The sequence below is a fragment of the Ranitomeya variabilis genome, chromosome 4 (genome assembly GCF_051348905.1).
Source record: "Ranitomeya variabilis isolate aRanVar5 chromosome 4, aRanVar5.hap1, whole genome shotgun sequence".
NCBI lineage: Eukaryota > Metazoa > Chordata > Amphibia > Anura > Dendrobatidae > Ranitomeya > Ranitomeya variabilis.
In genome coordinates, this window is record NC_135235.1 from 90,111,417 (window position 1) to 90,138,610 (window position 27,194).

At 44.7% G+C, this 27,194-nt stretch overlaps 1 protein-coding gene across 5 annotated transcripts in view; it reads right to left on the reverse strand.

Annotated features, from left to right (window-relative positions):
* The window catches only part of PRKG1 (protein kinase cGMP-dependent 1), a 1,588,699-nt gene that overhangs the window by 1,235,341 nt on the left and 326,164 nt on the right, over positions 1 to 27,194 (reverse strand). For 2 of the 5 annotated variants that reach the window (XM_077258873.1, XM_077258872.1), the window contains exon 1: positions 14,439 to 15,463. The exons of 2 other annotated variants lie outside the window; for them this stretch is intronic. In XM_077258873.1, the coding sequence (XP_077114988.1) occupies positions 14,439 to 14,746 (308 nt within the window). In that variant the 5' untranslated portion in view covers positions 14,747 to 15,463. Of the gene's footprint in view, positions 1 to 14,438; positions 15,464 to 27,194 lie in introns of those variants that run through there. One more of the 5 variants, XM_077258876.1, reaches the window with a different exon arrangement.

The following is a 27,194-nucleotide window of genomic DNA, read 5'->3' on the forward strand; positions in this document are numbered from 1 at the left end:
TGTCCACGTGACTTGTATCAAGGTCAAAGTCTGCAGCCCAGCCCAAAGCTGCAACCCACCCACATTATAGGGAATTAAATGATCTATTCACTTATTTTAATGAATACCCTCTTTCCACTAAGCATGGTAACAATGTCTTCTCTTCTCTGTGTGCCTTTGCAGAATATATTTTCATAATTCATTTGGTGGCAAAAAAAAAAGAACTTGGCATTGCCACGGATCATAAGGAGCTTACAGTTATCAAAAGTATTTGCAATTCTAATAATTATTACGTTGCTCATATAAAGTAACATGGATGAGAATGCTTTGGCAAACTGCGAAGCAAGAAATAATGATTAATTTGAAAATAACTATTGGAAACAATTAGTAATGTCTACCCATTTATCAACTCGCTTACAGCCACAGAGAAAAGACAGATAAGTTGGCAGCGCAATGTGTGTGCCCCTCACTTGTTTTCCAACACAAAAATAATTTCATTTGGCCTAGATAAGGAACAGAAAGTTTGCTTTAGAATTCAGCATGTCATTTCCACACTCCCCCACACTGTTATCCTGATTCCCACATTTGCAGCAGTGTCGTTAATTACAAAAGTTTGGAAATGACATGAAAATGTTTGCACTGTGCTGAAATCGCTCCAGTCATGTGTTTGGGTTGAAGATGAATGTGACAATTCTGTTTCTTTTACTGGGTGTTGCTATTTCTCCGCGGCCTCCCTCTCCAGAGCCAACTCCAACTATTTCCCTTAAAAGGATAAAATATCACTAACTATGGCTAAGATTGTGTTCCCAAGGGACAGAGCACAGAGGGCTCCCAGCTAAACCAGCAGAAGCCTGAGAATAACCTACAGGGAGAGACAGAAAGGAAGAGCACTGGGGAGGCAGATTGTAATAATACCCTCCGCACTGTCTGCTGTCTCACCAGTAAAAATCATTCCAAGGGCAAAAGGGGAACAGTGAGTGGTAGAAGAAATACACAGCACTGGTCCACAGGCACAGCTGGAAGACTTCACACAGCACAGCCCTAAATGTTCTCACTTCATCTACTTTTATTTCATAAAAACAATTTACTGTAATGTTCCGGGGTCTTGGAGAACTTCTCGTGGAAAATGGAGGGAGGGGAAAGCAGCTTTCCGCCATGAGAAAGTTGTGAAGTAGGAAACTTTATAAAACTTTATAAACACTTTATGTACACACTGCATGCTACACACACACACTCAACACTGGTACACACAATCCACACTACACGCACTGTAGGTTACACACACTCTATGCTACACACACTGTATGTTACCCACACACTCCATGCTACACACTATGTTACATACAGTGTGTGTAGCATGGACTGTGTGTAACATACAGTGTGTGTAGCATGGAGTGTGTGTAACATACAGTGTGTGTAGCATGGAGTGTGTGTAACATACAGTGTGTGTAGCATGGACTGTGTGTAACATACAGTGTGTGTAGCATGGAGTGTGTGTAACATACAGTGTGTGTAGCATGGAGTGTGTGTAACATACAGTGTGTGTAGCATGGAGTGTGTGTATAACATACAGTGTGTGTAGCATGGAATGTGTGTAACATACAGTGTATGTAGCATACAGTGTGGATAACATAGAGTGTGTGTGTGTAACATGCAGTGTCTGTAGCACGGAGTGTATGTTACACACACACACTCCATGCTACACACCCTGTATGTTACACACACAGTCCATGCTACACACACTGTATGTTACACACACTCCATTCTACACACACTGTATGTCACACACAGTCCATGCTACACACACTGTATGTTACACACACTCCATTCTACACACACTGTATGTCACACACAGTCCATGCTACACACACTGTATGTTACACACATTCCATGCTACACACTGTATGTTACACACACTCCATGTTACACACACTGTATGTTACACACACTCCATTCTACACACACTGTATGTTACACACATTCCATGCTACACACACTGTATGTTACACACATCCCATGCTACACACACTGTATGTTACACACACTCCATGCTACGCACACTGTGTGTTACACACACTCCATGTTACACACACTGTATGTTACACACACTCCATGCTACACACACTGTATGTTACACACACTCCATGCTACACACACTGTATGTTACACACACTCCATGCTACACACACTGTATGTTACACACACTCCATGCTACACACACTGTATGTTACACACACTCCATGCTACACACACTGTATGTTACACACACTCCATGTTACACACACTGTGTTACACACACTCCATGCTACACACACTGTATGTTACACACACTCCATGCTACACACACTGTATGTTACACACACTCCATGCTACACACACTGTATGTTACACACACTCCATGCTACACACACTGTATGTTACACACACTCCATGCTACACACACTGTATGTTACACACACACTCTATGCTACACACACTGTATACTATACCCACTGTATGTTACACACTATGCCACACACACTCCATGCTACACACACACAAATACATGATTGCATATGGTTGACTGAATAAATATATGGTTTGGGCTATATGCCAATAATTGTCACACGACAGCAATTCTCAGAAATGTCAAGCAACAAAAACATCTGTGGAACTTGTCTGCATCTTGCTGTTGTGAGACTATTCTAGAGCTGTGATTTTGCAGTAAAAATAAACAGCAAAGTTGCAGACATGTCGCACAAAAGTCATATGTCGCGTGCAACTTTCTTTGAAGTATATAGTGACTTGCAACCAACATCAGAAAATCCAATGCATTTGGAAACGTTTGGGTTGCCTAACCCCCTTTATTGAGGTGCACCGACCATTAACTCCACCTTCCAACCACACATCTATCTATGGGTATAGTGAATGATTGAATACCATCTTAAACTTCACACGTAGGGATAATCTATCAAATACATCGCATTACTTAGGTTGAGTTGTCATTTACAGTTTTCTGCTCTGTCATAGGAACTGAAAATGACGGTGCCGGATCTGCCACATGACGCACACAATCGGTTCCTGATGTACCTCACTGGCTTATAACTGGGCCTGTTGGGTTCCATTATGACATCTATCATTTTGACAGGAAGAATCGAACTGCGCCATCATCCATGGCTGAATTTGGAATAACGGCTGAATCTCTCATACAGATAAGAACAATCTTGTACTGACCCTGAGTTACAGTTCGTATTATAACTCAGAATTGCCTTCAAAATTCCGTACATTTCTGACAAGAAATCTCCAAGAAATGCTTGCTGGCTCAGTATGTACATGTAGCTTGATCTGGTCATCACTTTCAGAAATACAGTATGACATCTTTACAAGACGACATTCTGAAGTAGAAAAAAAACAATTGATCTACAGGAAAGTCACGCAAAAAAAAATCTGTGAGACTTATGTGCAATTTGCTGGATTTTAGAGCTGCAATTTTGTTAGAAATAAAACAGCCAAGTTGCAGATAAGACGCACACAAGTCGCATGCTATGTGTAACTTGCCTTGAAGTCTATGGCAATATGCTTGGATACAGCACTCTGAACAGCCAGGTTCTTTAGTAATGCCATTTTGTGGCTTACCCTCCTTGTGGAGTGTGTCAATGACTGCCTTCTGGACATCTGTCAAGTCAGCAGTCTTCCCCATGATTGTGGAGCCTACTGAAACAGACTAAGGGACCTTTTTAAACGCTTAGGAAGCCTTTGCAGGTATTTTTTGTTAATTATTCTAATTTATTGAGATAATGACTTTTGAGATTTCATTGGCTGTAAGCCATAATCATCAACATTAACAGAAATAAACACTGGAAATATATCTAATATATGAGTTTCACTTTTTATTGAAATAAATTAACTTTTTGATGATATTCTACTTTAGTGAGAAGCACCTGTATTTATCTCCCATGCCGGATTAGTGCGATTTCTGGACCTTAGGTGAGGTATTTAACGAATATTATGTACCATAGTGTATTCAACTCGTAGTACAATTTTGTAAATCTATACAGAATAATCTGTAACATGAAAAAATCTTTATGCGAAGAGAAGCGTGGAGCTTAAAAGCATCTATATTTACTGGTCAATGTGCCTAAAACCTGGAAAAAAAAAAAATGAGCAGCATCCCTCCTGGGGTACAGCAGAGCGATGCCCCCTGTACGGAGCGATGCCCCCTGTACAGAGCGATGCCCCCCGTACAGAGCGATGCCCCCTGTACAGAGCCATGCCCCCTGTACAAAGTGATGCCCCCTGTACAGAGCGATGCCCCCTGTACTGTACAGAGTGATGCCCCATGTACAGAGCGATGCCCCCTGCACAGAGCGATGCCCCCTGTACAGAGCGATGCCCCTATACAGAGCAATGCCCCCTGTACAGAGCGATGCCCCCTGTACAGAGCGATGCCCCCTGAACAGAGCGATGACCCCTGAACAGGGCGATGCCCCCAGTACAGAGCGATGCCCCCTGTACAGAGCCATGCCCCCTGTACAAAGTGATGCCCCCTGTACAGAGCGATGCCCCCTGTACTGTACAGAGTGATGCCCCATGTACAGAGCGATGCCCCCTGCACAGAGCGATGCCCCCTGTACAGAGCGATGCCCCTATACAGAGCAATGCCCCCTGTACAGAGCGATGCCCCCTGTACAGAGCGATGCCCCCCGTACAGAGCGATGCCCCCTGTACGGAGCGATGCCCCCTGTACAGAGCGATGCCCCCCGTACAGAGCGATGCCCCCTGTACAGAGCCATGCCCCCTGTACAAAGTGATGCCCCCTGTACAGAGCGATGCCCCCTGTACTGTACAGAGTGATGCCCCATGTACAGAGCGATGCCCCCTGCACAGAGCGATGCCCCCTGTACAGAGCGATGCCCCTATACAGAGCAATGCCCCCTGTACAGAGCGATGCCCCCTGTACAGAGCGATGCCCCCTGAACAGAGCGATGACCCCTGAACAGGGCGATGCCCCCAGTACAGAGCGATGCCCCCTGAACAGAGTGATGCCCCCTGTACAGAACGAAGCCCCCTGTACAGAGCGCTGCCCTTTATACAGAGCGCTGCCCCTGTACAGAGTGATGCCCCCTGAACAGAGGATGCCCCCTGTACAGAACGATGCCCCCTGAACAGAGCGCTGCCCCCTATACAGAGCGATACCCCCTGTACAGAGTGATGCCCCCTGAACAGAGGATGCCCCCTATACAGAGCGATGCCCCCTGAACAAAGCGATGCTCCCTGAACCGAGCGATGCCCCCTGTACAGATTGATGCCCCCTGTACAGAGTGATGCCCCTGTACAGAGCGATGCCCCCTGAACAGAGCGATGCCCCCTGTACAGAGTGATGCCCCCTGTACAGAGCCATGCCCCCTGTACAAAGTGATGCCCCCTGTACAGAGCGATGCCCCCTGTACAGAGTGATGCCCCTTAAAAGAGTGATGCCCCATGTACAGAGTGATGCCCCTATACAGAGCGATGCCCCCTGTACAGAGCGATGCCCCCTGTACAGAGCGATGCCCCCTGTACAGAGTGATGCCCCCTGTACAGAGCCATGCCCCATGTACAAAGTGATGCCCCCTGTACAGAGCGATGCCCCCTGTACAGAGTGATGCCCCTGAACAGAGTGATGCCCCATGTACAGAGTGATGCCCCATGTACAAAGCGATGCCCCTATACAGAGCGATGCCCCCTGTACAGAGCGATGCCCCCTGAACAGAGTGATGACCCCTGAACAGAGCGATGCCCCTGAACAGAGAGATGCCCCCTGAACAGAGCGATGCCCCATGTACAGAGCGATGCCCCTATACAGAGCGATGCCCCATGAACAGAGTGATGCCCCCTGTACAGAACGATGCCCCCTGTACAGAGCCATGCCCCCTGTACAAAGTGATGCCCCCTGTACAGAGCGATGCCCCCTGTACAGAGTGATGCCCCTGAACAGAGTGATGCCCCATGTACAGAGTGATGCCCCCTGTACAGAGCGATGCCCCATGTACAGAGCGATACCCCCTGTACAGAGTGATGCCCCATGTACAGAGTGATGCCCCCTGTACAGAGCGATACCCCCTGTACAGAGTGATGCCCCATGTACAGAGTGATGCCCCTGAACAGAGCGATGCCCCCTGTACAGAGCGATGCCCCCTGTACAGAGCGATGCCCCCTGTTCAGAGCGATGCCCCCTGTACAGAGCGATGCCCCCTGTACAGAGTGATGCCCCCTGTTCAGAGTGATGCCCCCTGCAGTGCAGATAACGTCCGCTGGACTATTTGATCCGCTGTAATGTGCTGCATCTTTCGCTGTCATAGCAACTGCAGCTCCCACGAGCCTAGATAGGACGATAATGTTTCCTAACTTCCCGCCGATTACAGATATTATGTGCTGCTTTTCAAAGGTAGAAATAGAAATGTAAATTTCTCTTAAATAAACTTCTTTCCGGTGGTGCGCGCTCCGACCATTGACCCCACCTTCCCACCACACAGCCACCTATGGGTGTAAACTATGACTGAATACCATTTCACAGTTCACACAAGTTTTTCCAATACACTGCATTACTTAGGTTGAGTTGTCATTTCCAGTTTTCTGCTCCCTCATAGGAACTTAAATAGTGTCGGATCCGGCACACACCATCGCTTCCTGATGGACCCCACTGACTAATAACGGGGTCTGTCCGGTTCCATCATTGTATCCATTATTTGGACGGAGAGACTAGAAGTGCGAGCCATCATCCATGACTGAATCTGAACCTCTGATACAGATTTCTTACACTGACCCTGACTTACAGCCTGTATTATAACTCAGTGTTGCATTCAAAATTCTGCACATTTCTGACATGAAATCTTCCATAAATCCTTGCCGGCTCAAATAGCTTCATCTAGTCATTCACTTTTAGAAATATAATGTCTTTATAGGTAATATGCCAGCAGCAGGTTGTTCTGTAATCTGAGGGCAGCATAATGCAGGGGCAGAGACCCTAATTCCAGTGATGTGTCATTTACTGGGCTGAGTTTTGCAGTTTCAATTAAATCAGTGTTTTATCAGCAGGAAATTATCACTACAGGACAACTGTCCTTGTGCATCCTAGTCCAACCACTGTCCCCAGCACTGATTAGCAGATCTCTATCACTACACAGTGTACACAGAAATCTGCCAATCAGTGATGTGGGCGGGGTTATACAGGGCTCAACATTCAGAGAACTGCAGCTGAGAAAACTGTGATTCTATCCTAACTGCTGCACCCACAAAACTAAGCGATACATCGCTGGAATAAGGGTCTCTGTCCCTACCCCAGGCTTCTGTCAGATTACATAGCAAAAGCTTGCTGACATATTCCATTTATAAGACAACCTAGATAATCTGATGTAGAAAAAAAAATATTTCGCTACCATCCCTGTGTTATAGGAGCTGAGTTGCTAGGGATAATCTGAATTGTGGATGTACAGAAACTCTGGTATGTAATTCAGGTAGTTAATCAGGAGTAGCACAAGACTTGGAGATAAGACAGCACACAAGACTTGTTAGTGATCTGTAACCATGGCAACATATTGAAAACTGTGAAACTCAGCGAATAGATGCAACAAAGATATATTTATTGGACATCACATGAGTGGGAAAGATATTGCAAGTATTTGATTCAAAATGCATATAAGAGCCGATATTAAAGAAGCACTCCTCCTCCCATCAAAGTTTTTATCCTCTTAATATATGGGGGGGGGTGGAGGGCTCCCAGAATTTTGGTGGACTTAACCCTGAGATGCACGGTGCTCTCATAATTCATCTCTAGGTGTCGGTGCTTCCCGCTCTAGGGTTTCCATTGATAGCTGATTGATGTTGGCCATCTTGCACAAAAGACAGCAGGGGGTCCGGACTCTGTTCCTTAACTCTGTTCGCCTTAATTAACACGTGGCCTCTAATTCTCTGGCCATATGGCAAGTACCTGTTCTTTTGGGAACTTGGGTACTTGTCCCATAGCTGGGGGCCACAGTTCAGGGGGGCAGAAGGAGATCTCTGGATAATACATTGGGCCTGAATTAATAAATCCAATATGGAGTCTCCCTCGTCCCTCACACCTGACAGCGGACGCACGCTGCTCGATCCAAGCCAACAAACATATCAGCAATGGTCACCTTGATGCCAACTTTCCCAAAGGAAACCTAAAGAGTCTACAATTATAAAAACAGGTATTAATATCCATCTATTCTAAAATATTGGCATTCCTGACATTCTATATTTTGGTAAAAGTTATCTAATAATAAAACATTGCTTGATAATCTAAACCTAAAAGTATGACTTCACGTGTAATTATCTGGCGGTGTCTCATATTTATAGACTTGTTTTCCTTTAAAAAAAAAAATTGCCTAGAAATTTCAAAGGACAGATGCCCTGTTTGTTCAGAGCAAACCTTTTCAGGAACAGGTTGAAAGGATCATTCCCTTTCTTCCAAACGGACCTATTCTCGGTATAAACTATCACTGTGCGCTATACGTGACACTTGGGTTAGATACTTTCTCCAGAATAGCAGAAGACAATTTCCTTTAAATGTTCTGCAGACAGTGAATTCATTGATAGGATCAAAAGATATAAATACATGACAGGCAAATGAGAAAAAATATGAGCAATGTGACATAGGAGAATATCAGCGTGTCTTTGTATTCACAGTTTATGGTTCTTTGGGCTTTTTCGAGACAGTCCGTCTCATTATTGAACTCATAAAGGAAAATTATATTCATAAATCATCTCACTCACCTCAGATAAAAGAATATCAATATGGCTAGAATATATTCATGCCATTCATTCCGAGACAATGAGCCAAGAGACAGTGGACCAACTACGATTATTGTTGTCCCCATAAAGGTGACAACGTAAGTTACAGAAAAATGTAAAGAATGAGTCAGAGGGACAACACTTCTGATCGGAAAGATGTTTCACAACAATGAGGGTAATGAGAAGTATGAAAAGTACATTCGACACAGGACGGTAGATATAGGGGGTGAGGAGGTGGCAGCCACAAGGACCCTGGAACCACAACTGTCCAAAAATTATCTTTGCAATACTACAAATCATTTTATATCGAGGTCCAAACGTGTTAAAAAAGTTGTTGCATTTCAAAGTCTCTTCCTCTGGAACCCGCAAAAAATAAAAACATGGAAGCTTGTAATCACTCTCCTAGTCCAGTGTTTGTCATTCAGCTATAGCGATGATGGCGCTCAGTGCCATCTACATAGCGAGAGCCACTGAGCGCAGTGATTGACTTCAACACAAGACAGACAGAAAGTGCTCATAGATTTTTTATTTTTTGCGTTCCTGAGTATTTGGAGGAATAATATTTTCAATGGAGCAACCATTCAAAGTTACATATCTTTGATTCAACGCATCATCTCACATTTATTGTGTGATGAGGTTGATTTGCTAGATATGTTATTGGGTGTTTATTTGGTTTTGAATGTGTTGTATAACCAGATGGGTAGAATTCACTAATGTTCGTAGTTGTGGTGTTTCGCCTAAGTAGAGCCAAGAAGAATTGATGCCAAAGTGTCAGGGTGGGAGCCTTCCTAATATTAGGGCTCGCTCACATGAGTGTATACATGGGACGAGTGCTATCCGATGTTTTATCAGAAAACACTTGGACCAATGTTATTCTATAGGGCAATGCTGATCAGCTTCTACTTCTCATGCCAATTTGGCATGAGCAAAACATTGCAGCCGGCTGCCAGTTGCTGCACAAATCGAATGACAGGCACCCATTTAAAGTCTATGGGTGCGTGGAAAAGATCGGACTGCATTCGAATGGCATCCGAGTGCAGTTTGATATCCGTGGATTCACACAATGGAGAAGATGGAGAAATCTTATCCTTCTCCTGTTATACAATTCTCTCATCTGAAAGAATGGGATCACACTAAGCTGACACTGATCAGAGTTTCATCCGAGTGTCATTTACATAATCGATCTGATTCTTTTGCATGAGAAAATCTACGCTCATGTGACCCTGGCTTTCTCAGCCTTTGTTGGACGTAAGAGCAGCAACAGCTGAGTGTCACCAACATGGACGGTTAGAAGTTGTCTGTAAACAGTTGGAAGCAAATCTTGATCGGAGCTCAGCTTCATTCAGTGTGTAAGTAAAGCAGATGAGCAATGTGTGTATTCTCTGTTTTTCAAATTTTGGCAGCGGCCATTACACGTTGTTTGCAGCTGCCCAGCACAGCTGTATTCAGTGTCTACATCTAAACTCTGGCGGAGCTGATTGGTGGGAGCACCAGATTTTGGACAGACACCAAACTGATCATGCTGACCTATTGTAGAAATGGGTCATCAACTTCTTGTGACTGGATCACCTCTTTAAAAGTCCTGGTATAGTCTTAGGTGTGACCAACTTCCAACTTCCAAGTAAAGTGACGTCAAGCTGGTGTTGTGCCACTATTCTCTGCCTGAAACCACCATCACAACCAGGGAATGACCATAAACCTCCCACAGTGCCCTTGGAGGACCTTACAGGACGAAGTCAGCACATATCTATCATTTTGAAGGCGGCGCTGTTTTCTTGATTCCTGCTATCATTCATCGGATGCTGTAGTCAAAGTTTTCGTCTGGGATATTGGCTCATGATAGCAATTGTGCAACAAGTTGTTCGTTAGTCCCCGGACTATAAGCAACTGTAATCTACTGGTTATGTTACATGTTTCTTGAAATGTCAGAAATATTTTATCTCTAATTCAGTTAAAAAAAAAAAAAAGAGTAAAGTTCTGAAATGTTTGCTCCTCAATGGCCTCAACAGAATAATGAAAAATAACACCCAATGGTGGCACATCTAACATGGTATAATAGGAGATGGAATCCCAACACTACAGCAACGTACAGGTATTCAGAAAAAAATAATAGAACTGCGAGAGGCTGATGTGACTGGAAAGACTAAAGCACAATGAAAGGGCATAACAGAACAGAGACAGGGACCCCCGACATAAAACGTGGAATAAGAGCAGACAGGTGAGTCTACAAGAAGAAATGGAAAGGGTCCCGCTGATAGGCAGGAGACAGACGTGGTGTGGAATGGAGAAGTGTAGGAATATGATCACTCCATGCCTCAGAGCACAACATTCCAATGTTAGCCTCCTGTTGCTAGGGAACCAGGCATAACCTCCATTGCTAGGCAGACGGAACAGAATATGGTCATGCCTTGGAATCAGCCAACAGCAACAATAAGGACATAAATTGTTTTCTGCCATCAATCCTACCCGGAAATCATACCCAATTACTCCAAGAAGGTGCTTCTTTATCGCCTAATGAAGAGGACATATGGCATAATATAAGGCAAGGATAGGCTCAGAGTAACTATCCCGGAAACGCACAAAAGCAACCAGTGTAGAATCCTATACGTTACATCAAGCTGTAAATATCTGCACAATGCCCTGACATATTAACTGATGGGCGATACTGCAGAAAAACTAATGAAAGCACGAGAGGTAAAGTCAATGTGGTTTAGCATTCTTTTAGTGATTGACATTGGCAATCCCCAAGGATTTTATAAACTGTCCCTGCTGTTCGAGCTTAATTCTGAAGGATTCTATCACACTCTCTAGGGAATGCATTCAGCTAACCCACGCTGTGATTATATAAACTGCATTCAGCACTGGCTGACTATAGAAGAACCTGATGAACTGCATTGTGTAAAAAAAAAAGCCCCAAATTTTGGAGTGTGCAGATCTGCCATGTAAATGGAGTGATATAACATTTTTCTCTTTTTGTTACCGCGAGCCGTGATCGGAAAGTGTTTAGCAAATCGAAGCTACTTTCAGGCGGAATCATTGTGCTTCGCTACCTGTTAACCTGCTGAGAGGTGATTCTCCCGTTTGCTGTTGATAGCACACCGATAGCAGCAATTCATCCTATTTTCAGACTCCATGTGTTCCCTGTAATACGTCTAAGTGCGAAGAAGCAAAAGAGGAAAATGGGCGACTTACACACAGAATCAGTGGTGGGGTGTACGTGGTATTTGTGTATGGGTGTGTGTGTGTGCGTGTGTCTGATGTGGGTAAATATGTATATTTGTGCATTTGTATATGTTTGTTTGTGTGTGTGTGTGTATGTTTGTGTTTGAGTATGGTTGTCTATGTTTTTTGTGATGTTTGTGTATGTGTATATGTTTGTGTGTGTATGCTTGTGTGTGGTGTATGTTTGTGTGTGTTTGAGTATGGATGTCTATGTTTTTGATGTGTGTATATGTTTGTGTGTGTATGCTTGTGTGTGGTGTATGTTTATGTGTGTTTGAGCATGGATGTCTATGTTTTTGATGTGTGTATGTTTGTGTATGTGTATATGTTTTGTGTGCGTATGCTTGTGTGTGGTGTATGTTTGTGTGTGGTGTGTATGTTTGTATGTATATGCTTATGTGTGTACATTTGTGCATGTGTGTATTTGAGTATGGTTGTCTATATGTATGTTTGTGTGTGTTGTGTGTATGTATGCTTGTTTGTGATGTGTGTATGTTGGTGTGTGATGCATGCATGTTTCTGTGTGATGAGTGATTGTGTGTGATTTGTGAATGTTTATTTGTGAAGTGTGTTTGTGGTGAGTATAAGTTTGTGTGTATTCTTGTGTGTTATGTGTGTATGTTTGTGTTTCTTGTGTAGCATTGTGTATGTGTATGTCTGTGTGTGTGTTTAAGATGAGTGTGCATAATGTGAATGCATGTTTGTGCATGTGTTTGTGTGTGTATGCTTGTGTGTGGTGTGTGTATCTCTGTGTGTTTTTGTGTATGTGTATATGTTTCTGTGTATATGCCTCTTGGTGGTGTGTGTTTGTGTTTACTTGTGTGTAAGCTTGTTTGTGTTGTTTATGGGCATGTGTATGTTTGTATGTGGTGTCTATGTGTATGGATGTGTAGTTTGCACAGCATTTGTTGTATGTTTCCGGTGTACATTATGTGACCCAAATTCATGGAGTCACACCTGGAGCTGTCATACAGCTACAATTTGCAACATGTGTGCTGGAAGTTATGTTTGTGCAACCACTGGAGAGCAAAAGGTCAGAAACCATTGGTCTTAATGCTCTTTCAATGGAGTGTTTGGTTTTATCTGTGCTTGCGGTCAGAGCCCAATACAATATGATGTACCCATTGTTGGGGTTGTCCTTGGTTAACCTAAAGCTCGTCATCCAATGGATTCTTCAACTCCTTGGACATAAGTTATTGGGATTGACGTGTGTAACAGTGTCGTCACATAGGTGTTCATGTCAGTAATATATTCATGCTATGTTCCAGTGTTTCATCAATTGATATAAATAATAGATATAAGTGAAAGAGCCGGATACTCAGCAAACGATGAATGTTCAACCCACGTGTCACGTCATCTTGTGCTAGCACCAGTAAATAGAGAATAATATCCCTCTGAAGACCAATGTATTGGACTGTTGTTACAAAAAAGGTGTATTACGTTAGTAGACCATCCTTACCATAGCCATATCTGGTGAAATTCTGTTTTTTACTAGTTATTGTGGTCATTTGTGTTTACTTGGATCTGATACAAAGTCTACAAGTTAAGTGACGCATTGGAAAGAGTAAAACTGAGGGTCACATAGATTCATAAGTTGCATCACTCAGCCAAGCAAATTGTTCTCTATTTCAAGTCATTTTCCCTAATAACAGATCCGGATGGTGGAAATGAAAAATATTCAGCGCCTGGAATAATTTGGAGCACACGCCTCTTGATCTACAGGATAATCTACCCACATGGGAGATATTGATGGACTGTGTTGTCTTTGATGTCTAAGTTTTCATTAAATTATTTACATTTTATTAACATTGAGGGATAATATTTCAGAAAGAATGAAGCTGAAGTCACGTTATTTGGTCATATACATCCTGGCTTGGTCTTGACTCTTGACACCGCAATGCCAGTCTATGGCACACCCATCTGTGATTTTAATAAATAAAAATAAATCCTACACAAAAAGAGCAAGTAGAGAAAAATTCTTCCTTATGCCTAAGTCACAAAGTTTCTAGTAAAGTGCTCCACCATGGGCATCAATACTGTAAGTGTCAACTGCTCTGATACCAGCAGCATTGCACATGCTTACATTAACCCCATCTAGGCAAGTGCCCACATTTGATACCCAGCACAATGAGATGGGCTAGGCATAAATCTAGATAGAAATAAGTTGCACAATATTTGACATATAACATATATTTGTTAAACATAAAAAGTATGTAGGTTCACATACCTGGACATTTGACAACAACATATAGATGGATGCAGTTACTGTGGATTTTGGGGGGAAGAAATGTGCATAACAGCCCAGACAGAAGTGTTAGTTATACATTACTGCAGAGGATGAAGAAAGAAATGGAAAGTAGAAGGTGCAGTAGGTCGTCTATACACAGGTGGATGGACAGAGACAATACAGAGAGCACTGAACTAGCACAGACAGGATGCTACAAGGACACATTGCTGCTTACTGTGGGCTCTTGGGGTAGAAAGGAAGAGTGACATGGCTGAGATCCTGGATGTCAAAAGCAGTTGGCTCAGCTGAGATTGCCTGCCTCTTGGTCCTCTGCTCCCCTAAGGTGTTGGAAGTTTGTTTGTGAGCCTGTTGGGTTGCAGGTTTGATTACAGAACGATATTTATCCAGCTCATTCTGCAATCTCTGGATGAGCTCGTCCTTCTGATCCAACTCCAGCTCCAGCTCATCGATGAGAGCATCCCTCTGCCGGAGCTCCTCAATCTTCTCCTGCAGAGCGTACTGCAAGTCCCGCAATGTGCCCATATTCCCGGCAGGGGCTCCTGCTGCCTTCTCTTCTCCCTTCGTCGTCTTCCCGGTCAATATAAACCCCCTCCAGAGAAGGATCAACCTCTTCCTACTTTCTCCAACTTACTTTGCGCACAACAGGTCGTGATCCTCTCTCGGACGCCCAGTGCACCTACAAGAAGTTCCCTTTCGCGTCCGCGGTCAAGCTTCCTACTCGACTTCCAGCTCCCTGTGAAGGTATTTGTATCCGTTCTGCAGTTAAATCCCCGGGACCCCTGTATAGGAATGAATCACAGTCTTCTGAAGGCTTCTCACTTCTTCCATCCAACGAGGAGGTCCCTAACGCTGAAGAAGATCCACCTTTCCAATCGTAAACAGATGCTGCCTTTGTGCCTGAAATTCCTTAGCGCCCTGGAGCTACCAGTGTCTACAGGTCACCACCACACTGAGGTCCTGGAAAGTGTCAGCTGCTGGAGAAGTAGATGTTCACCAGGGTGATTACTAGAGAGAGTGGCAGCAGTCACAGGCAGAGCCAGAGAGTATTTGCATGCATGATCTCCAACTAGAAGAACAAAAATCCCTCCCTCCGTCAGAATGACTACGATTTCAGAGAGCTAAGCCCTGGTACAGGGTGATTTCCAATTATCTGCGTCAGAAAGAGGCACAGAGGGAGCAAGACACAGGCAGAGAGGGGCTGCGTCTACAGGAGCTTCTGGAGTGTAGAGAGTGGAGTGCAGGCATCTCCTCCACAGCCTCCTCGGTGATAGCTCAGCTCAGTATGTAATGCTCCTAATCCCATCACATGCTATACCTCTGCTCATATCAGGGTCTTCTAACCAGTTGCTGGTTACAGTATGCTTTCACATGCTCAATGTACACCATATCAGTACAAAGGTAACAGTTCAGCAGGCTATTCTGCACCAGAGCTCCTTCTACCTTTCTGCAGTTTTTCTCATGATGTTCTGCAGATGACATCATTGCCCATTATACCTAAAATTATACAGCACAATCCTTATTGCTAATCTAAATGTGCAATTCTGAAAATTGGGTAAATTATGTACAAAAAAAAAGGATTATTAGTGCCAGTGCAATAAGTCCAACCTACAAGAATGTCCAATAATATGACTGACTTGTAGGATCGCTACTTCCAACAAGTGGCGCTATAGAGTTAAGTCCTCTTTTTCTCAGAAGAGGCAATTTGCATATTCAAAGTGAATGATCACCCACAACTCATTAGCCAAAATTAAGATGATAAGTTAATATGATGAGAAAAACAAACATTCAGTTAGATGATTACTAATTTAATCTGGCTTGCAAAAAAAGATTTTCAAGATTGTCATACCTTTCTCAATTTTTTTTTATATTTTATTGCAGGTATTTTATGTATGCATTTATGGGATAAGCATGAAAAAACACCACTGTCATAGGCCATTCTGTATAAAAAAAAAAAATCTGGGACTCAAGAAAAATACGATAGGTGTGAAGGTTGGCCACAAAAAAATACACCATAGTGTGTAGTTGATATTTTCCTATTGATTTCCAGGTGACATTTGGGCAGAGAAAAAAAATAGAAAAATGTCCGAAAAATGTTAGTATCTGTAATTTTTACAATGTGCGAGTGTCATTGAGAGATGAGCAGGGCACACAGATGACGTCCCACCAGCTCTGGCTAATCAAAAGCCGCCCCAGGGACTCCGGAAAGTAAGAGATTTGCGGCCTCCCGTCCAGCCGCCAGGTACCACTGACTTGCACGCTGGATCAAAGACTCGTGAATCGATCCATTCATCTCAACTCCCCACTGTCCTGGATACAGGGGAAAGTCACGGATTTGGGTCTATGTCCTGTAGTCTCAGGCGTCTGCTGAGTTTCCCTCACTGCCAGCGCCCCTCTGACATTTCCTCCTGCCATGGAGATAGAAATGGTAAATGGGTGTGGATTGGGGTATTGTTGGGAACGTGAGAAAAATTTGCCGTGACACGCTACACGCACCACATTATCTGTCCCTCTTTCTGTTCTTCAAAATGTATGGGAATGAATATAGTGAAGTGGATGGCACACTAGTATGGGAAGTTAAATGGTTTTAACATAGAAATGGTTAAGGCTTTAGGGATTTTCACAGTTAGGAGGGGTAGGAGTAGATATAATAGGGATATTTCCTGGTTTTTGGGAGTCAGAAAGAGATAGAGTTGGACAAGTGACAGAGGAAAGGCAGATTAGGCCAGTGGGCTTTTGAAGAGCAGCATGTGGATGGCCGCCACTACTTTCAGCAGCCCTTCCCAGGATATCTGGGGACAACGGCCCGAACTAGGTATGGGAGCGGGTGCCTTTTTCATCTCTCAGAAAGTAGAGTCAGATGGGAAACCAGGACAGAGAAGTAGGCCAGAAAGCATGGGAACGGAAAGACCGTCTCAGGTGCCAGAAATGCTAGGAAACTAAGAGAGATTTCAGGCTGGAAAAACTGATAAAGTTGACATGTGCTGTACTGTAACTGGAACCTCTGAACTTGTTGAGTAAAGTTACTGTGATGCGGCTGCAGTGTAGTGTAGCGCAACTGCAGCGCCCCAGAGTCCTGGTCGTTGCAGTACTGTGGCTCCGCCGCTAAGGGGAGCTATGGCACGTCTGATGGCACTGAAGGAGTTCATCTGATCAGGTATCACAGACACCAATACATTTCATAGTCGGGCCTCCGGGGGGAGCTAAGGGTTCTATTCACTAGGCCACTCCCCACCATAGTGGGTAAACTGGGGGTCAGGCAGGAAGTTAGATCAGAAAGCTGACTGGGTTGGAACCAGGCAACACCTTGTGGCAGAGGGTGTTGTAGGGGAAGATACAGTAGGGTCTCTGTCAGGGGTGGGATCCTGACAGAGGCTTGGCAATTTGAGCGAACGTAACGGGACCGTGCCTGCTCAGGATAGCGGCGGTGCCCAAGGAAGGATCAGAAGCGAGATAGATTGTGCTGAGTGAGAAACGAGATCAACGCAATAAGGAGAACACCAGTAGGAGTCGTGCTGTAAGACCGAGGCAACATCCTACTGAGGCGCACAACCGGTGGCCGGAACGCCGAGAGTATCTTAACGTTCAGCTTCAAACAGTACTCTAAACAGCGGCAGGGCAGTCAGTCTAAGGCGGGCTGTCTCACTTAAATCACCTATGCAGTCTTAGGGGGCAACTTGTGGAGAGGGGCGACTCTAGGGTCCCGGAAGAGCTCCGAGCCTACCCGTCAAACGGGTGCCGTCCCAACCAGAACATCAGGGAGGGACGGAGGATTAGCAGAACATCATCTAATCGAGTTGTGAGGGAACTTAAGAAACAGACACAACAGTTGTGGGGACTTTCTGTAAGCACAGCAGGGAAGGACCGCAACACCTAGCGCTAGGGGGAAGGCACAGATTTCCACTTGTGAAGAGAACTCTGGAGGTGCCATTGGACCGGCCGGACTTGCGCAGCCTGGTGAACCGTATTCCGGACTGAGGACCCAGAGATCTTCAGTAAAGAGGTAAAGAGACAGCAACCTGGTGTCCTCGTTATTTACTGCACTGCACCACTACGGCACCACATCACCATCCGCACCATTCATATCAATTATTTGCTGTGCGCCCCACGGCAGGGTCATGGACCGGGGCCTAGCCACCGTGACAACCCCCAGAGCAGAGACTCAGAGGCCCGGTACCGGGTACCCCTCGGCCCTGCGGCGTTGGGGGCGCTGCAACTTGGCGTCACGAACAGGATCTACTTAAGCCTGAAGAATCAGGTCATGTGTGCCTTGGAACTGTGATTTATAGTGCTTGGACTGTACTTTATTGTAAAGACTGTGCTGCGCCATTTACCGCCAAAACTTCCCGCCAAAAGTCGCCGCCATTACAGCGCTAAGGAGAGCGCAGGAGAAGAAGAAGGGCGTGGAAGTGGGCGTGAACAAGCTGAAGAGCGCAAAAGACAATGGCCGCCCAGTCTAAATATTCCGGCCCCTTGAGGACGTGTCCGTCAGCAGCCGAGATCCGCCTCCTGATCCTCAATGGTGGGCAGAGACAAAGAAAACGAAACCGCCCACGGAGGAGGGAGCGGGAAAAGGACCAGGAAGAAGGAGCGAGCGACATGGAGGACGCCATGGCGAGCCGCCCGGAGCCGGAGCGTGGGGTCGGAGCAGAGGACTCCCCCAGCCACCCGGAGGGGCACCGCAACCAGGCCTCCACCGCTGATGCTGAATTCCTGCAGGCCGGAGTGGACGAGCTCAGCGACCGACCCCGGCGGACGCAGCTGAGCACTGAGGCCGGGTGGAAGAAGACCTTCATCGGGAGCCTCACCAGACGTCTGTCGGCAGCCTCGTCTGGTCCGGAGCAGGAAAGAAGTTCCAGCGCTCCGAAGCCAGAAAGCAAGGCCCTGCAACCAGCGCTCCAGATCCCAGCGGAGACAGAGCAGATCAGCACCGGAGGGACCGCATCTGAAGCAGGTATGAAGAACGACCCTGCCCCGCTAGCAGAGGCGCTGCTGATGGGCCCCGTCGCGGCACCCCCTCTCCCTGGGACCTATAAAATCCAGCGCCTTACACCCTGGGATCAGGCCCCGGGTATGGAGCACTTCTTAAGGGCCCCGATCTCGCCGATCACCTTGCCGAGCGAGGTCTATGCGGAGCTACGGCCGCCAGAGCGAGAGTAAACCTCCATGCCATGGATATGTAAATAGTTAACTGCTTGTTTCCCTGCTTTTTGCTGCTTTAAACCCGTCTAGGGTTAACTCTTAAAGGGATCCCTTTGTTTACCCGGGATCCCTTCCTCTGTGTTTTTGCTTTTGTTTCATGTCTCCTCATTGTTGAAAGAACTGCTGGAATCATGAACAGTGCATGATACAAACTCTTTGTAAATAGTTGCACCTTATTAAAGGTGCTCCCTACTGGTTTTACTTCAAAAAGGACTCTTTGTGAAGATACCACACTGGAACCTTTGCTGAGTACGAACTGGTAGCTCGAGAAGATATGCTACCTCATAGAGACTTGGTCCCCTCTTAAAGGGGATGTTTATGTGTTGCACTTAAGAGAGTAATATTGCTTTAAGACTGAGAGATAGCAATAATGTTTTGATAAAGAGAAAGCGATGATGTTTGCGAGAAAAAGTTAAATGTATCCAACTAGTTAATTGTAAAGAAATGCTGATGATGTTCCCTGAAAGATAATGAGAAGGTCTAATGTTCTATAGAAAATGTTTGATAATGTTGATAGACAACGAGGACAGAAGGTAAACCCTGAGTCCTCTTAGGAGTCATGTAGAGATGACTCGGTGCTCTTAAACTGAAAGTAATGTTATGTTCTATACTGTGTATAGTAGTTGAAAAGACAGAAGGCTCGGACTGAAAGGAGCGGTCCTGTAAGAAAGGAGAGGCAGTAGGTCTGGTGCCGTTAGGACAGGCGGCCCTGCAGATTTAAAAAAGGAGAATGTAAAAGTTAAATTGCCTTATAATGTGATTATAAGAAGGTCTTTAGCGGATTTAGAGTGTACATCCTTAAGGACAATGTTAACTTATTATGCAAACGTTTGCACTAAGTAGAATACCCGGTTGGGTAACAGGAGTTATTTGTAGCCTGTAATTTATAATGTTAACCATGTTTGTAACGTTCAAGCGTCCTCACCTCCCATAAAGGGAAGCTCTGTTCAAGCTTACTTATTGTTATTGCACTCAACAAAACTGTATGTCTTTTTGCTAACTTGTATTGTTGTTTTCTTCCCAGTCCCGGAGTACTGTGTTTAACCAGGGGGGAGTGCAGCGCCCCAGAGTCCTGGTCGTTGCAGTACTGTGGCTCCGCCGCTAAGGGGAGCTATGGCACGTCTGATGGCACTGAAGGAGTTCATCTGATCAGGTATCACAGACACCAATACATTTCATAGTCGGGCCTCCGGGGGGAGCTAAGGGTTCTATTCACTAGGCCACTCCCCACCATAGTGGGTAAACTGGGGGTCAGGCAGGAAGTTAGATCAGAAAGCTGACTTGGTTGGAACCAGGCAACACCTTGTGGCAGAGGGTGTTGTAGGGGAAGATACAGTAGGGTCTCTGTCAGGGGTGGGATCCTGACAGAGGCTTGGCAATTTGAGCGAACGTAACGGGACCGTGCCTGCTCAGGATAGCGGCGGTGCCCAAGGAAGGATCAGAAGCGAGATGAATTGTGCTGAGTGAGAAACGAGATCAACGCAATAAGGAGAACACCAGTAGGAGTCGTGCTATAAGACCGAGGCAACATCCTACTGAGGCGCACAACCGGTGGCCGGAACGCCGAGAGAGTATCTTAACATTCAGCTTCAAGCAGTACTCTAAACAGAGGCAGGGCAGTCAGTCTAAGGCAGGCTGTCTCACTTAAATCACCTATGCAGTCTTGGGGGGCAACTTGTGGAGAGGGGCGACTCTAGGGTCCCGGAAGAGCTCCGAGCCTACCCGTCAAACGGGTGCCGTCCCAACCAGAACATCAGGGAGGGACGGAGGATTAGCAGAACATCATCTAATCGAGTTGTGAGGGAACTTAAGAAACAGACACAACAGTTGTGGGGACTTTCTGTAAGCACAGCAGGGAAGGACCGCAACACCTAGCACTAGGGGGAAGGCACAGATTTCCACTTGTGAAGAGAACTCTGGAGGTGCCATTGGACCGGCCGGACTTGCGCAGCCTGGTGAACCGTATTCCGGACTGAGGACCCAGAGATCTTCAGTAAAGAGGTAAAGAGACTGCAACCTGGTGTCCTCGTTATTTACTGCACCGCACCACTACGGCACCACATCACCATCCGCACCATTCATATCAATTATTTGCTGTGCGCCCCACGGCAGGGTCATGGACCGGGGCCTAGCCACCGTGACAACCCCCAGAGCAGAGACTCAGAGGCCCGGTACCGGGTACCCCTCGGCCCTGCGGTGGTGGGGGCGCTGCACAACCTCCACGAGGGGGTGCTGGTGAGTGAAGAGAGGCCGCACACTCACAGCACAGCAACACTGAGCAGCCGCTCAGGTGTCACAGGTAACAAAAGAGTGGTCAGACGAGCTGAGTTAGAACCTGTCAAGAGCAGGAGTACCAGAAATAACAGCAAGGCACGTAGTCAGAGACAAGCCTGAAGTCAGAGCAAAAAGGGAGCGCGATTTCCAAAACGTGAGATATATGACGAAGTCGGGTACAAGCCAGAGAGTCAAAGCCGGTCGGGAACGTGGTATCAGAGATGGAAAACAAGAGGCGGGGTTCAGAGATCAGGCCGAGTCATACACTGTAGGAAAACAACCAGATGAACACTAAATCAGGGATAGGGAAGGGTCTCACACAAAAACGGGAAGTGAGAGGCAGAAGGATCACCAGGGTATACCGGTCAGCTGCTCTAGCCTGGAAGCATGAACTATCACTGACACTGGGCAGCAGACTGCAGAGAACTTAAAAAGCCCAGCCAGCAACAAAATGAGGCCAAGGGGATTAACCCCCGCATGACCAGTCCAGAGAGATGATAGCAGAAAACAAACCCCGTACTGGATCATGACAGTTATGATGTTAAAAATGGACATGGAGTCTGTCTTTCAATGTGTGGTGGCATCTGAATCCGGGATCGTGGAACTAGCGAAGACATCCAACACAAAAGTGAGTGTTATACATTTCACCCAAACCACACAATGGCCAGACCCTTCTTACTTGTGGGGTGCCAGGGCATGGGAGAACAATTGCCCTTCACCGCCGACTACCACCCTGCACCCCTCACATGCACAAGTCTGATTTTTTTTCCTTGGACTGGAAAAAATGCACAATTTTCCAATGAGAATCAGAATGCACTCGCCTATTCATGTCTATGGGTCTATGAAAGAAATTGGACTGGACTCAGATAACATCCAAGTGCTGTCCAATTTCCACGGATTGATAGAATGGAGAAACATTTTTTTTTCTCTCCGTCTCCAAGAAAATCAATTCCAACTCTGATCAAACTCTGATCAGAGTCTGATTAGCATAGTCGGACCAATTTTCTCAGATGGAGAGAAAAGGAAATGCTCGTGTGACAATAGCCTACGGCTGAGTTTCCACATGCAGTTCTTGCTTTATTTCTTTGAACCTAAAGTCAGCAATGGAACCATAAATAAAAAGAACTTATGAAGGAATGATAGATACTTTCCATCTCCTTTGTATCCATACCTGTATTTGCATAAAAAAATTGCATGAAAAAAATTAAACTAAACCAGCATCAGAAACTGCATGTGTGAATCATGGTCATATATAAAAAAAAATCTTGTCTGAGTCTAAAAGGCTAATCACTGACTGACATGCTCTTGAAAATAAGATTTGCAATGATACATAATCTGACATTTATGGTACAAATGGCTAATCTGATGTTAGAGTGTACAATGCTGACAGCTGTCCTGCCTCTGGGTAAAAAACTGTATTTAAGGCATCATTCACAATGCTCAACGCTTGTAGGGGAGAATGCCTCATATGACATAATTTTGAGCCTCTGGGTTTTCTGTTGATTTCTTTATAAAACAACCTCGATGTAACTCCCATGAAACCAGAGGCTTTTGGAGATAAATAGGGTTTGTACTGGAATTAGACACATTTTAAAAAGGTTGTCTAGACATCTAATAATGATGACCAATTCGACTGATAGATCATCAATATCCGATTGGTGACAGTCCTACACCCAACTCCCCCACCGATCTGCTGTTGGTAGCACAAGCAGTGACCGGATGTAAATATTAAATGAAGCTGAACAGCACAGCTCCACGCCATGTGTCGTGGCTGCTGCGGAGAACTGCAGATCAGAGCCTATCAGACATGAACATTGAACTGAGCTATAAGAGAATAGGAGCTGGTCTGCAGTTCTCGGCAATGGTCTCCTCTATTCATTGAACTGAGCTTCAAAGAGAATAGGAACTGGTCTGCAGTTCTCAGCAATGGCCTCTACACATTGAACTGAGCTTCTAGAGAATAGGAGCTGGTCTGCAGTTCTCGGCATTGGTCTCCTCTATACATTGAACTGAGCTTCAAAGAGAATAGGAGCTGGTCTGCAGTTCTCAGCAATGGCCTCTACACATTGAACTGAGCTTCTAGAGAATAGGAGCTGGTCTGCAGTTCTCGGCATTGGTCTCCTCTATACATTGAACTGAGCTTCAAAGAGAATAGGAGCTTGTCTGCAGTTCTCAGCAATGGCCTCTACACATTGAACTGAGCTTCTAGAGAATAGGAGCTGATCTGAAGTTCTCAGCAAGGGCCTCTACACATTGAATTGAGCTTCAAGAGAGTAGGAGCTGGTCTTCATTTCTCAGCAATGGCCTCTTCACACTGAACTGAACTTCAAGAGAATAGGAGCTGGTCTGAAGTTCTCAGCAAGGACCTCTACACATTGATCTGACAATAAAAGAGAAAAAAATCGAATGGCACTAAGAAATATGTCTACTTACTGGTGGAGTAGATGAACTCTGAGTCCACGGCACATAGTAGAGTGAAAACACAATAATGAAGGTGTTTGCTGAAGAAATCACACAGTAGGAGCTGATCTGCAGTTCTCAGCAACGGTCTCTACACATTAAACTGAGTTTCAAGAGAATAGGAGCTGATCTGTAGTTATTAGCAGCAGCCGCGACACATTGAACACGTGATGGGTGATGGGTGTTAGACTCATATTGATTAAATATTGATTACCTATTTTAAAGATAGGTCATCAATATTATGTGCCTAGACAATCCTTGTATGTTCTGTCTAATTCCAGTACAAACCCTAGTGTGCCATGCCTTCTTGTGTACAGAAAATCCCCTGCATTATTCAGTGGGCATCAGATTTTTAAGAAATCTCTTGCACCCATGAAATATTTCCACAGTGTAAATTGAAAAGAGCTTCGGGTTTGATATCTGCAGCATGTCAATTTATGCTGCGGATGTAGATGTGAATTTCACCATTTGAAGTGCAAAGATGAAATGTGCGAATACCCTTCTCCTTCGCAATGAGATCCACAAAGGGAAACGCTCTTATGGATAGCTGTGCAGCTTTGGGAGGTCTGCCGTGGAGATGCTATGTGTGACTGTAACCTTAGGGTACGCTCACAGCTGGCATATTTGCTGCCAGCACTTTCTACAAGCAATAGCCTGCGGGGAAGTCTGTGACGTCAGAAGTGCCCCAAATTGTGTGGAGTAGCAGCGTCCCCTAGTTAATAAAAACTAGAAGATACTCACCTCTGCTGATGATAGCTCCACCTTTAGCAGGGCTTCCATTTTGGTCTAGTAGCATCATGACCCCAGAGGTCACATGGACCAGAACATCCCCACAGAAGGCTGTGATGCACCAAGATCAGCATGAAAACCCTGCTAAGAGCAGAGGAATCACCCTAGAGTAGACATACTGATGCAGCCTGTGCAGCCGCACAGCTCCCAAGAGGAAATGGGGCTCATTCCTACCTCCAAAACAGGCAGAAATGTGCATTATGATCAGCTCATGCAAAGGGCCCATATATTGCAAAGGCGGCAAAGGGCCCATATATTGTTCTTGCACAGGGGCCATTTTTCTGTCTGTCTCCACCACTGGAATCAACAGCACAGTAATCTATTATTTTTTTGTCTATTTTCATTTTTTTTTAATATATATATATTCTCCATTTCTGCATTTTCCTGGAGCAAACATGCAATAAATGTAGCAGTATTGTGTTTTTACTGTGGAATCGAACCATGACTCCATTCATTTTAATGGGGAAAAACAGTCATAAAAATGCATCAAATCTGAAAAGTGGATTCTCATCCATTTTGATGCTACTTTCTAAACCTCCAGATTGAAAATCTACAGTAAATATGTAAGGTGTGAACAAATCCTTATAGTCAATCATCCTCGTTGGGCCTATTGTATAAGATTGTAGTCAGGAAGCAATTTTCTCTGTAATTTGTTTGTCTGCCTCTTATTGTGCTATTTGCCTGTGGATTAATACAGTAGGGTATAAGAACTGCATTTATAGCCTTGACACACTGTTATAATGTGTCAGGAAAAGGGTTTAAGTAAATCTTGTAGTAATCATACCCTAGTACTAAATGGCCTGGGGTTAATATTCAGTTAGTGAATGCCGAGCTGAAAGTATTTATTAAGACAGATATAAAATGCAGTCACTATGCTGCCATCTCAGACATGTGTTCTCGCAGTCATTAACTCTTCTACTCTGCAGGAGGTAGTTCAGGCAGTGACAGGGTTAACCACTCCTTTCTGGCAGCAATGTGCTGCCTTTATTAACCTGATCAATGCTAGGAAGGTGATTAGTTAATTACACTCACTCATCAACTGAGTAGTATCCCCATTGGGACAAGTTGGCAAGCACTCCGGGCAGAAAGTGTACACCATGAACGACAGTGATGAGAAACAAAGCCGTAAACTTATCATAAGAGTTTGCAGATGGATTTTAAAACAGCTTTTTTACATAATGGGATTTCCTAATTTTTCCAGTTTTTTGAGCCAGGAGCAGTTTCAAAAGGAACATAAGGACAATATGAAACTTATAATACACCTACATCTAATACTTATACAGTCAAATCTAATGGATACTGTTCCCTTCTAATTTACTTCCCCTCCTCTTACCCTTACTCAGGGCTGGTTTTAGACAAAGTGGGGCCCTGAGCAAAAGTTTAAAGTGCGGCCCCAAATGCCGAGAAAGAATAATGGGCACAAAACAATCACTAGTAGATCAGTCAGTCCCCATACAGTATCGTGTTATCAGCAGCATTTCTGCAGCTTTCACCGGGTGAAGTGCTGCTGAGAACAATGATTTCTGTTCTGGCATACACATTCCAATCACTCGATGAATAAGCAGCATTTTGCTTGTTTATTACAATGCACCACATAGTCCTCCACATAGTATAATGCACACCATAGTCCTCCAACTAGTATAATGCACACCCCACAGTCCTCCATATACTATAATGTACATCACAGTCTTCTATATAGTATAATGTTCCCCATAGTCCTCCATATAGTGTAATGCACAACTCTTCATCTTCTATATAGTACAATAGACGTCCATATAGTATAATAAATTCCACTATAGTCATCCATAGAGTATAATAAACTCCCCATAGCCCTCCATATAGTATAATGCATAATTCATAGTCCTCCATGTAGTATAGTGCGCACCCCGTAATCCTCCATATAGTATAATACACTTCCCCATAGACCTCTATATAGTATAATAAACTCCCCATAATATAATATAAATAAATATCATCCATATAGTATAATGCACACCCCATAGTCCTCCATATAGTATAATAAACTCCCCATAGTCCTCTATATAGTATAATGCACACCACATAGTTCTCCATATAGTATAATGCACACTTCATACTCCTCCATATAGTAGAATGTACCCCAGTCCTCCATACAGTGTAATGTACTACCATAGTTCTCCAAATAGTATAATACACTCTCCATAGTCCTCAATACAGTATCATGCATCCCATAGTCCTCTATATAGAATATTGCACCACCATAGTCCTC